We start from the raw sequence: 13,979 nt of genomic DNA on the forward strand, positions 1-13,979 counted from the left end.
GTTTGATAAAGATTGAACTATTTATCACAAATTGTACAAAATGATTTTTTTTTATAATTTACAATAACGGGTATTGTATATTATGATACTACTTTCATCCAAATACTTTTCAAATATAATAAGCACATATATATTGCTATTATATAATACAATGAAAATATCTATATACTAAACAGTTACACAAAATTGTTATTCTATAACAAACATCATTATGAAACAACCATATCAACTTATTTTTGTACAATTTTTTACAATAACATCATTAAAAAACATGTCACCCATACATTGTCATTTGTTCTTCTTTTCGCTAATTATAAACTCGTAATTTTCATTCAAATTAAAACTTCCATTATAAATATTGCTATCAAAAGCTAATATTGTTCTTTTTTTTTTTAAATCCAATACATTAAATTAGTTATTAAAAATAATAACACAGTTTTCATCATTGATTTCAGTTATTGAAAACAATTACTTCCATCACTTTATACATGTTAAAAAAGTTTCATCTGAATTATATTTTGTTAACAGTGAATTGCAAAATTATATTAAAACGTACATTATTTAATGCGTGAAACTTCCTATCCTCTGTAAAAATGGCAATGATGGAAGGATTACAAACTTACAGTCTTCCAGGAAAGGCCACTTGAATAGCATGAAAATCATCCTCTTAATTTACTTCTTTTTATTGTTCTACTTAGTCTTGTAATACGTGACGAATGTATTCGCTCGCATTACAATTATGGAAACAAGTTTATACAATAAATTTGATGTATATATATATATATATTTCTGATGTGTTTTTTTGAAAGTAAAAAATGTTGTCTTATTTAACTCTAAAATGCCACAATATCATTATCTATTAAATATTTACAAAATGTCCTTATAAAGAGTCAACATTAATAACGTGAGTTCTTTAAAAAAAAGAAAACTGTCGTTAAGAACAGATTTGTTTTTCATTAATTTGAACGAAGTACATTTTGCTTTATAAAGTATCGGCTCTAAAATGAACCATGAAATTTATCTTCGTGAGGAAGAGTTAAATGTGAGAAAGTAAAAAGTTCTAGATCCTTTATGGTCAACTATTCACAATTCTAAGAATAGGAGCAATGTCTCTTTTCGCTCTTGGCACAGCCACGCGAGTAATTTGATAATAAATTAAATTACTAGCAATAAGAATAAATTCATCAATACGTGATGATGTAATATACATTGTAAGAATACTAGCAATAATGATCATGATACTTTTATAGCTAAAAACAATTCATTCAATGCAATTGTAATGCAACATAAGAAACGCTATCCAGCCTTCTTTTAAGACCACTGGAGTTATTTTGATAATTTGCTGATTACTCTGATCAAGGCACCATTTTCATCTTTTAGCCTCTGATTTTCACATTTTAGTTGGTCCATTACCTAAAAAGGAAAAATATCAAAATACTTTGTGTTATATCTAATCATGTTTCTTAACGAACAAAAAGGAAAAGGCAATACCATTATAAATTAGGGCAAATAAATGTTTAAATAAAAAAAAAAAAAAAAAAATTTGGAAAAGGGAAACAAGCAGATATTGTTGCAACTAAAGCTTTAGAAATTAAAACAACATAATAACTTGATGCAAACCATAGGGATAAAGTTAAAGGAGCAACGTAATACACATTTATATAACAAGCAGGTGTAACTGTAATAGCAGACTTTTAAACATAAAAAAATCTTTTCAATATAATAAGATTCAATTAAATACTGAAATCTTATTTAAAGCGTTTTTGTACTTCGATGATGTCATGTAGACAAGTAAAATGTAAAATTAAAAATTGTGTGTTAGACAATTTCTTATGTACTCCCCAATATTTTTATTTGTACCACGCTATATTTTTTTCTGTTTTTAATAATGGTTTGGATTCATACTTATATCCTAGAATAATACTTTTAACACAGTTATATTTATACAATAATATATGTAGTGTTAATTTACACTAGATTATATTGTTATGATTGCAGTTTCGTTTTACTATTTTTATAAAATGTTATACTTTACTTACTGAATCTCTTTCATGCATCTTATAAAATTTCCCACGACAAAATTATTATCACACATCAAATGAATGAATGATACGAATGATAGAAATTGGGCATAAAAATATCAAGATGAAAAACAATGAGTAATGCAATGAAACTATCACAATTTTGAATTGAACATGCGTTGTACAAATTATATAAATACTTTTGTTTTATAAATATATCTTTTTAGAAAGATCAAGGATATTTACATGTTTCAAAAATATGTATAAATAGAAATGACTTGCAAGTTAATTTTAAAAGATGAGAAAAATTGTTTTCAAAATAATTCATGATCTCTCAAATAGTAAAAATTAAACCCAATTTAACTTTTATTTAAATTTAATAACTAAATTGGGCTAGTGAAAAAAAGATACTTTTAAAAACAAACTGGAGGACAGACTGCGTTTTTCAATGTAAGTAAACATGTTTCTACATATTTCGTACAAACAATTTAACAATATCTATGAATTTTATTAAATAATACTTCTGTAAGAACTTGAAAATATAAGATAAAGATCAACGAAGATATACGTTATACATTTGTAAGTATCATTAGTGGAATAGAGGAAAATTTAGTTTTATATAATTACAGCATAATTTTTATAAACATGTTTTATGTAAGCTTGAAACTTTTGTACGATAAGCTGTTATAAATCTTCTTAAATAAAATTATTTTAATGATCGTAATCGCACGTAGTGTATTTTGCGAAGCTGTCATTGTAAGATAAGTCAGTGAGCGACATCGTTTCAAAGTTTTAATATTGCAATTGATTAATTAATTAATTAATATTGTACGTGAAATACGATGTACACTGTTAACGCAGATGCTGTCATTATATCCTTTACCTATTTAGTAGTATTGGTGAGTTTGGATACGACGCGGGTAAGTGCCCGATTTTCGGCTTTCAATCTCTCATTTTCAGCTTTGAGTTTTTGTAATTGCTGTAAACAGTGAAACGATTAGCCCGATATCCGCTTGTCTTATAAAAGCCCCACCAGACAATAATATGTAATCTACTACATCATTTGTTACATTAACAAATATGATTTTCAACTATCACCACATAATTACCATAATGTGAATCACACGGTGTATAATAATAAAAAAAGAAGTACAAAATGCCAATTAAAACTATTATATTGCGTAAACAATAAGCGCGATTATTTAATAAAAATACTGAAAATAAAAGCATCAAGAAAATGGCAAATAAAAAAAAAAGCAATGCATTAAAAGCAGCTTGTACTTTTTTGGTTTTTCTTCCTTAAATCAACCACTCCAGAAATGCTGAAACCTTTTCTTTGTATTTAGTCATAAACAATCAAAAAACATAATTGAAAAAATTATGACGTGCACTCTAACTAAGGAATATATAAGTATAATTAAAATCTTTTATAATCATCTGAACGTAGAATAATAGAAATGATGATATATCAAGTAAACTGTTTAGTTGAGATATGATTCTTAAATCAATATTACATACTTTTTATAAATTTTATTTCCTGAGAATAGTATATATAGTATGGCAATTTAAATATTAAAAGGAAATCATTAATTTTTACCTTCAATTCCTCTTCCATTTCCGATAATTTCCTTTCCATTGCTCTCCTTTCCCTTTTCTCAGCTTCAGATAGGACCGTTTTATTTTGTGCACTTTGCGCTTTGTCCAATAAATTTCTCACTTCTTTTAATTGATCATCTGACCGCCTAAGTTTTTCTTTAAGTCTTTCATTTTCTGCTTGAGATTCTTCGTATAACTTTTTGTAGTCTAATTCCCCGTTCTCGGATGTTGTAGACTTTATTCTAGCCGACACAGAAGGTGTTTCTGATGATAACGAAGATATAGATCCTAGCCTGTTGGATCTTCCAGAACGGTCATTTCCACTCTACGAAATAAAAATTGAACGAGGATAAAATAAAAAGAATTTTAAATACTGCGATTATAATTATCTATTACAGATAATGGTAAAAGTATTTTTTTTTTTCTTTTCTTATACAATACTTAAATATATTTCCTTACAATATATCCTTCAGAACTTGCTAAACTTTGCAGACTAGAACTTCTTGATCCAAACTGAACATCTGGCTTTATTTTTGTTTTATTAAAGCTTTCAGTTCTCTGTGCTTGAGAGTGATTGTTTGGGTTAAGACTTAAATAATTGTAACTTGTGGATGATGGTAAACGCAAGGAGCTAATGTTATGAGGTAAAGTTATACTTCCATATCCTGATGTAGTTCCACCGTATGTTGTGTATGGATTTTGATAGCTCAAATTACTCGTGGAATTTGAGTATTTCTTTTTAAACGAATCATTACTTTTTGAGATTTTATTTAAAAAATTTGGTACTCCTAGAGAGTTTCCATTAACACCTAACAAACTTGAATAGCTATTTTGATTCAAAGGAAACAATCCAGTAATGCTTCGTGATCTATTTCCAAAAATTGAACTTCCATTTGCTGATGCCTGAGCTCTTAATCCTGCAGCTGTTGTTGGCTTTCCTTGAGATCTTTTTCTGTACGATGACATTGTTTACAAAACTGGTAAAATAGTTTTATTAACTACGTTAAATCGAGCACGTTTTTGCTAAAATTTCTACCAAGTTTTTACATATTATTTTTTATACAGGATTTGGAAGTATTTTATCACTTAATTTCAAAACTACTTTATCACAATATACACAATATGAACGATCTAATTCTAATGACAGCAAGAATTTGACTGATGTGAACTGGGTAGAGGAACTTAAAACATCAGCCAGTTTACTCTAAAGCATCAGTTGGTAGGCTATTTATAAGTCACATGTACAAACCTATACTAATATCAAGGTTGTGTGCTTTAGAATAAACATATTTGATGTTTCACTCTCAAGAGATTTTATATAATTAAGAAATATTATAAAATATATATATTTATATATAATCAATCTATTTTATCAACCATGTAAAATTTACCAATCAATATACCTAATTATATTGATACAAATATATAAATAGTAAGTTTTTAAATTTTATATATATGTTTGTATATATGTACGTTTATAATAATAAGAAATTAAAATAATAATTACTTGAAATAACTGAATTAATTATTAATCATCATATTTATACTGTTTTTGTATTTTATATGCTATATAACAAGTTATACTGATATTCATTTTATTATATTTATCATAATTTAATCTAAATTTTTCAAAAACAAATATTTTTAGTAATATGCAGAAAAAAAAAGAAAATTCTTATTAGACTACCCTAAATGTCAAAGTATCACATTGTTCCAAATGTCGATAGGATATTTTTAGATACTACCAGGCCATGTTCATGATCAATTTCTTTTTCTTTTTCTTTCTTATTTTATTTGTTCAAATAGATCCTCATATTATTAATTCTGCTGAAGTCAATTGAAATTATTTGTATTTTTATCTTAGTTTTAACATATATTTTGAAGAAACATCAGCAAACCTATTTTTAACAAAGCATGCATGCATAGAGGTTAATCTTCCCAGAGACTAAACTAAAAATAACACAAAGCGACTTGGACTTCATGAAATTGCGTTTATATTAGAACAGTTGTATATAGTACTTGTTGATTTTGTTACAAATTCAGTATAAAAATAGTAATGATAAAATTGAATGAAGATAATATATGATTACTAAAGTTTTCCATCAATAATACAAGTAATTTTTAGTATAATTAATACACTTCAAATAATACAAATGATGAAACTGAATTACTCACCTCATGGTTGATTTTGTTCTCGTCACAATCACCACCAGCGGTTAAGTCTTGTTTTTCAGGATCAATTTCCTATAAAATATTTCATCGAAACTTAAGATACAACATCATATTTAAATATATAATTAACAAGGACAATGAAAAATTGAACACATAAAATTCATACTGAATATTATAAAGCAATAATTGCTACTAACGTCCATGTCAACGTGGACAACGCCCGTAGACCTCCTTTTTGGTCTTCTTCTCCTTTGTATCACAGCTTGCGTAGCTTGTGCATTTCTGCTATCATTTTCCTTATCTTGTTCTGTAACGTATCAGTGACGAGTAAAATAAAAACTGATATTTCTGAAGTTCAATTAATATATGTTGTAAGTTTCAACAATTATTATCTGTACCTTTATCTTCCGGTTGCTTTAACGGTCGTCTAAGCGGTAATGTTACTGTTGTTTCTGCACTGCTTGTTGCAATAGTTTCAACAGGAGCTGATGACGGTCTTGGTATACTAGTACCTGTAGAAGGTCTTCTCATATATGCTGTAGTAGTATCAGGGTTAGGTACTGTTGCGGTTCTGTTATTGGCATCTTCTAATTGGAACTGTGCAATAAAATTTATTTCTTAATTCTTATAACATGTATATAGTATTTTTTTTGTTTACAGAAAATATATATTATGAAGATCAAACCTAATCGAACATGATAAAAAATCACAAACCTTGCTCCCATTATCTACTTTCAACCTCCATGAAGGTCGCCTTTCAGGCAGATTAAGTTCTTCAGGAGATTTGTTTGTAGTCACAGTGGTAGGAGTTGCTGTTGTTATTGTAGCTGTAATTGAGGCTGTATTGCTGGTAGTGGTTGCAGGCTAAGTTATTGAAAAAAATTAAATAAATAAAAAAAAAAATATAACACTACAACAAAATTTAGTATCTTATAAGAATAGTTAATACGCGAATTAAAAGAAAAAAACTGTACATTAGTCTGCATATATGTAGTAGTGGTTTATTATTAATATGTATTTCAAAGCTAAAAAGCCATCACAGAAAAAAACGATTTACCTGTGTAGAAGATACTGTAGTAGGAATTTCATTATTTTGTTGTTTTTTCTTCACTAATTGTTCTGCGCTTTTAATTTCATCTAATGTTACACCTTGGGTTGAACGTCGAGTTTCTCTTACTCTCTTCGCGTGTGCTTTTCTCTGTGTTTCACTTTCTTCATCACGAACAGGAGGAACAAATGACCTAAACAAACGTTATAAACACAATGTTAATAATATAACACGTAATATTTATACCGTGGGTTGACTTTTATATTTGTTATAAAATATAACAAAATCTTGAAAAAGCATTAAACATTGTCATAAACACATCCAAAAGCAGCATTTACAAGTTTTACATAAAACACTTATACTTTCATTTAGTTATAATATAAATATTACAATAGTAAATATAATATTTAACGATAAAAAACATTGTTTGAATTTTTAGTAAATATATACCTGCACAGATAAAGTGTACTGAGATGTATTTAAAACATGCTAAAATTTATATATTAAATAAATAAAGAAATAAAAAGATGGCTTGCTAATATACATATTTTGTTTCTTGGCCTTAGTTATTCACGACAACTTCGTGCACATGGAACATTTCTGGCACCAATATTAGAAAACTGATAAACAATAAGTATGATAACAAATAGATAACGTTGAATGTGAAGCTACTTATGTGGTTGTAAAAAATTAAATTGTTTCAGTGGCAGTGTTTCTGAACTGGAGATATTATTTTTTTTACTAGTAAAAACAAGGCAGTGGTTATTGGGGTGATATTTTTAGGATAAATATATGCAACTGAAATAAATAATCACACCGCAAAGCAAATGTTCATGCCACTGCCAATAACTTAACGTCATGTGTATAGATATCATACGATATGCGGTATCACACATTTCAAGAGAATCTTCCCAGGTCAAACATTAAGTACCCACTTGAAGAAATTCTTGAAGATATTTCCTGGACTTAGTTTGCTCCCTCCTGGTGTAGTGGGAGTTCCAGGAACTGCTACTGAATTGTTTGTAGTTGTACCTTCCACTGGTTGAACGCTACCCAGCCATATTAACATCATTACAAGATGCAAATATGAACATATAAACTTCGGTCTTAAATGCGATTCTTTCAAGCATACGTAATATCATACTTTTTGTATCGACTGCGTTTAAAAATATTTATACATTTTCTTTTGTATCTTTTAATTTTGTTGTATTCAAAAGTTATAGAACGATACCTCAATAACCATATCTTATTCGACCTTTTAATCAAATTTATTAAAAATAAATTTTGTCTTTTTTTTCTTAATATTTACCTGCGAATTTGATTTGTTGGAATAGGACTTGTTGTAGTTGTTGTTGTGGCAGTTGTAGTAGCTGTAGCTGTAGTAGTTGGCAGTGTACTTGACACTATTGTTTTAGATGTAGATGTTGGTGAAAGTGTATTGCTTCCTTGTGGCAGTCTTGATAGTTCCAAGTTTAATTTTGCCTCTTTTCTTCTAAAGTTAAAACAGTATAGTTGTTACATCAAGTACAGATTTTATTTTAATTATCTGAACTTCATAAAATTTTAGAGTTGTATATTTTTCAATATAAATTATGTAAAATTTTACATTCTATTTGTAATGTACACAAAAGTTATTAATTAATGTTTAAGCGAAGCAAAAGCAAAGAATAAAAAAGCTTAGTAAATGAATGATCACAAACATAAATAAATAGCATGTACAGAAAAAAAAAAATGGTGAACTTGTGGTACAATACTAAATAGAATTATACATATTTAAAGCATTAATATACATATCACGTATGAAACATGCGCACCTGTAGGTTTCGCGTAGAGATGCAGAACGGGTCGTAGTATTGGTGTGAGTAGGAGTAGCTGCATTGCAGCAATGGAGAGTAGGGCAGGAAAACGCCTTGATGCGAGCTCGTAATGCCAGGTACTGCTCATAGAACCTGCATAACATGCATCATGCCATGCATACAACTACGCTAATTTTCAATACGCATGAAGCTCAAAAATCTACTGCATAAAATTCTTTGCACAATTAATCGCTTAAATGTGTAAACATTGATACAAAGAATAATAAATGTAAGTTTAAATATGCGAAACTATAAACAGTTGCAGTATAAAACAGAGGTAAATATGTTAACAGAATTTGTATAACGTTACAATAAATAAAACAGCAAAATGTTTTTTTGTTAAATATTTTTAACTCACTTTTCATCTGTCTCAAAACTATGCGTTCGTGTCAATACCACATCGGTTTCTGTATTAAGTTTGTTCGGTATGGTTGGTGATATAATATTTTTATCTTTCTCTTCAAGCCCTAAATGCATATGAAAAATTAAATGAAATAATTCTAAGTTAAAATTATGTAAAGTAACTTTATCGTAGCTACAACTTACTCGTAGATACAGTATTTGTTGTTTCTGTGTTTTGTATCCTATTTCTAAAAGAGCCTGAACGCCTCCAGGATGGTATAACTCCTTCTTCGTTGCTATCAGTCTGTTGTTTTGGTGGCATTACTGGAGCCTGAAAAATAAGTAAAACCAACAAATTAATATGCTTTAATTTTATATTACACGAAAAAGATAAACATTTACTAAAATATTACCTGATTAGGAACTTTATTAACCTCGATAGGAGATGACAAATTACGCGGAGACGTTTCCTCCCTATTCGCTCTATTTTTCTTTTCTGTAAAATTAAATTGAAGATTAATATTTCCCGTGGAAATTAATTACAAAATTTCTTTCTAAGAAAAAAAAAAAAGAGAGAAATCGATGTTTCCACGTGATCACTTATTTCATTGAAAAATTTATTTTAACAACCGAACTTTGAAAGTAGCATTTCTATTACGAGAAGGAATACAAAGAGAACAGATGTATCTTATAATACATGCAACAAAGTGTGATTTGAATAAATATAAAAACAGTCTTACAGACAAAACTCACCATCATCTGTAAGACATGGAGAGTGGTTTGATTCGTTAGACTTATCAGATTGATTGGAGTAAGTGGAAGAATGTGAGTCTGAGCTAGTCTCAGATTCACCTTCATCATCACTCTCTTCCATATCTGTTTCACGTGTCGCTTCTGTCCATGCAGCATTGTTACAAGAAATACAAATTGCTGTTAAGGTAAGTAAAATAGACTTGCAAAACTGAACAGTGTGCAATATATCTTTCATAAAAATATAATCCTACCTAAATCAGCACTTCCCAACCATTTGCAAATGGATTTAAGTAAATGAAAGCGTTTTTCAAAATAAAACATGTTAAAAAGAAATATGTAGTAATTATATTACATCTACGGGGAAAAAAAAATGATTGAGAAATACTAGCTCGATTTTTTTTTTTTTTTTTTTTTTTTTAAATTCACAGAGTGTTCTAATAGTACTACTTTATCATATTATTTTCGACAAATTTTTCTAATACAGTAATACTTATGGAACATTCTATACACATATGTAAGTTTACAAATTCATCACCATTTAGTAACAAAATTTAAACAATCTGTCAATATGTTTAAATATGGACATGCAGATCAGCAAACCCATTAATAAATAATGTAAACTGAAAACATACCAACATCGCTATTTGTTCCGGTACTAGAATCTTCTTTGTCAGATTGAATTTCTAATTCAACTTTCTTAACTTTATTTGGTGTTTCTTCTTCAAACGTTTCCACAGATTCTTGCATAACTATAGCATTTTCATTACTTGTAGATACGCTGTAATACCAACAAATAAATAATTAAGATAATTTTTTTCATAAATCAATATATAATTATTTTACAAACCGTTTCTTTGGTATAGTTGGCTGTTTTTTATTGATAATTTGTGGATGATCCTTCATTAACGTTTGTTGTTTTGCTTTTAGTTCCTTTAAGGCTGACAATATACTTGTATCGGCAATATCAAATGCAGTTTGATCCTGTCAATGTAAAATTATGAAAGAGACAATATTTTTTTTTCTTTATAGTATGCGACAATTTTAATCTTACAGCATAATTCTTAATGTCCATATTACAAAAATTTTCCACTAAAAGTTCACAAGCCTCCAATTGACCCCAATGCGCGGCAGCGTGCAAAGGTGTCCAACCATCAAAATCCTGAGCATTGACATCACATCTAGCCTGTAGTAAGATTCTGGAACGTAAATTCTAGATATAGCAAATAATAAATAATGACTTTACTTATTACCTTTACTTAAGTATTATCTGTCTGATAATTGATTCTACTAAAGTTTAAAATATCTTACTCCATAACATCAACATAACCCTTTGCAGCAGCAACATGAAGTGCAGTAGCCCCTGATTTAGGGTGAATTGTATCTTTGCCCGCTGCTCCTGATTGCCATGCTCTGGCATCATTTAACATTGACCTTTCTTCTTCGCTTCTGGCTTGGTCACAGTCTACACCTACAAAAAAAAATTTGAATTAAAGCTGTATTCTTCCTGAAGTAGTAATCACACGATTGTAATATATTATTTAAATAAAATGATTATAAGTACAAACCAGCTTTATCAATATGTTGTTGTAGCATATCTTCCATCTCATCACTTTGTGCAATATCAAGAGCTAACTGACCATCATAATTCACTGCTGCTAAGTTACATCCTTTTTCTATTAAATATCTATAAAATGTATTATTTTATTTTTAAAATATAACTAATACTGTAAATGTGTGTGTGTGTTGAATATAAAAAGATAAAATAATACTAACTTAGCAATAGATATAAATCCACAAGATGCAGTTGCATGCAATGGTGTCCATCCTTCGTTATCACCACAATTGATATCAGCTCCTTTTTCCACTAAAAATTCGACCATATCCAGATCATCATTGATACATGCCTATAATTAAAATATTGTAATTCCTTTTAGTTCTATCATACAGCTAAACAAATTATTAAATATTACATATATATAATACTATACACTAAGGAGATAATATATATACATATATGTAAAAATTTGTATAATAAATATTAGGTGTAAAAAAGCACATTTGAAATATTATTATAATATTAATGTGTTTTGCTTATAATTATTTAGTAATGCTAACCAGATACATATTGATAAGTTCATCAGAGGTACCAGATCATTTAATTATTTTATGGTTTTCTATGTACAAACACAAACTGATATAAAATGATATTTAAAAGAGGATGTCTTATATGGATTAAGAAGGACATTATGTATAATAACATTTTAAGACAGAGGACATAGAATACAGATGCTGCAGCTTCTGACTTCTAACAGAGAACTATAAATAGCATTTGATGCCTGATGTATTTTCACATTCTATTTTCGCAAATCCATGAAATGCCTAAACTTCCTCTTACTATCACGCTTAAATAACAGTAACAAATACAATATATTCTATGTTAAATACTTTATTTATATATATACCTTTCCAAATAAGTTATTCTTTATATAAGCATAATATAAATGTTTCGCGAATAATATTGATTACATTCTATAATTATATAACTATAAAAATATAATAAATATGATCCTTTTAAATACAACAAAAATAATACCTTGTCTAAAGAAACAAAAAGAAGATGATGAAATTATATGTATTAAATAATTAGCCTATTTTATTTTTAACAAATAATCCTATAATTCATACATCTTGTTAATAGAAATGTTTTCTGATTAATATACCTATTTATACCTATTTACACTTTGCTACTTTGATAAATATATGAAACAAGATTGATCCTAAGAGGACAAAACATTTATTTTAGTCGTGTATGTAAAAATTTATAATTGTTACTGTATTTATTAACAAAATAAGCGTATAACATTTTATTAATTAGACGATGAAACGTAATGATACAATTAAAAAAACAAACGGTAAGGAAATAATATTATAATAAAAGGGAATGGTAGCAGTTTTTATTTAGAACATTTAACGTTCTACATATATAAACAATATTCGTAAGAGGAGGGGGAAAGCGGACAGTTTTGTCGGGTGTTTTCAGAGGGAGTAGTTGCATGGCTTGAATTGTGTGAGAGATAGCGGAAGCGTATACTCCGTGGCGGAACCACATCTGCATTTTTCCCACCATTAAAATGTAACATCGCGAGTACGAAAGAAACTTTAAGCGATCAAATTTAAATTAAATGGCTAGAGTACGTGGTAGCCATCTTGCGCGTAAGAATTATGATTGAAGAGAAAAAACAGAGAAATAGATAGGAAAGAGAGAGAGAGAAAGCAAACGAGAAGAAACTCGGTCGAGATTGTTGTTGGGTATATGCCTATGCAGAGGGAAGAAATTTCAGAATATAAACAAAAGTGTTAAAGAGAGATGGATACCTGATGTAACGCTGTGAGACCATCAACATTTCCGGTGTTGATATCCGCCCCCTTTTGGAGTAAACGTATGACCTCCTCCTTGTCGCCTGCCGCGCATGCTGCCAGGAATACACAATCCGCAGAGAACTTGATCTTACGTGCGACTTGACGTGGTTGGGCCGGTTCACGATTTGTTTCGGACTGTTCCCAACGTTTGAGCTGTTCAGCCCTTTTAAACAGGGCTGAGCTCGAACGACTCTCGAGAGACATTGCCCGAAAACACGCACGACTGCACTGAAAGAACTTTATAACCACTTCGCACGATCTCTTCTTCTATTTCTTTCTCTTCTTCCCACTTCTCTCTCTCTCTCTCTCTCTCTTTGCGCTTTTAGATTTCCACTTCGCCGAGGCCACTTACACTTCAGTTCACTTTGCGTGATTCGACACGCTGAAACGACCGTTTCCTACTTCTTACCTCCATATACGACCTGATCACGAATCCCGTGTTTTTCTACAAAAATATATGCGTTAAAATTCGTTCTGACGGACCACGAAGGGAGCGGTCGGTCGCCTTCACCAGACTCAGTTACAGGACGGCTAGATTCGCGTGCTCTTTGCTATTCTTGGCCGTCCCGTATCGTGCGAGCCGTGTCGAAACCAACGAAACAACCTGTAGTGTAGCCAACATTCTATTATTTTATGTCCCTAGTATTATCCTTATTCCCGTATCACATGTAAGTTAACATTCAGGCGTATTTTTATATGCAACAAATAAAGACATTAATTTTCAGAAAATTTTCGAAAAAGTTTATTAAAATTAAAAATGCTTTTTAGGAT

At 29.4% G+C, this 13,979-nt stretch overlaps 1 protein-coding gene across 10 annotated transcripts; it reads right to left on the reverse strand.

Annotated features, from left to right (window-relative positions):
- Positions 1–103: 103 nt before the first annotated feature.
- Positions 104–13,806, reverse strand: Mbs (Myosin binding subunit). Of its 10 annotated transcripts, none has more exons than XM_034334491.2 (22): positions 13,164–13,805; positions 11,562–11,692; positions 11,354–11,472; positions 11,097–11,256; positions 10,840–10,984; positions 10,636–10,769; positions 10,421–10,566; positions 9,789–9,965; positions 9,449–9,531; positions 9,240–9,366; positions 9,052–9,160; positions 8,652–8,786; positions 8,147–8,329; positions 7,773–7,886; positions 6,847–7,030; positions 6,504–6,653; positions 6,188–6,386; positions 5,987–6,096; positions 5,793–5,861; positions 3,619–3,942; positions 2,905–3,000; positions 104–1,413 (listed from the first exon to the last, which is right to left on the reverse strand). In XM_034334491.2, exons 1-21 carry the CDS (start codon positions 13,410–13,412, stop codon positions 2,905–2,907), a joined length of 3,144 nt encoding a protein of 1,047 aa, XP_034190382.1. In that variant the 5' UTR covers positions 13,413–13,805; the 3' UTR covers positions 104–1,413. The 10 variants fall into 10 exon arrangements, with proteins under 10 accessions (XP_034190382.1, XP_034190400.1, XP_034190451.1 ...); XM_034334509.2 differs by having other exon boundaries at positions 9,789–9,929; positions 13,164–13,804; XM_034334560.2 differs by lacking the exon at positions 13,164–13,805 and adding an exon at positions 11,904–12,075.
- Positions 13,807–13,979: the final 173 nt, after the last annotated feature.

The sequence above is a fragment of the Osmia lignaria genome, chromosome 9 (assembly GCF_051020975.1).
Source record: "Osmia lignaria lignaria isolate PbOS001 chromosome 9, iyOsmLign1, whole genome shotgun sequence".
NCBI lineage: Eukaryota > Metazoa > Arthropoda > Insecta > Hymenoptera > Megachilidae > Osmia > Osmia lignaria.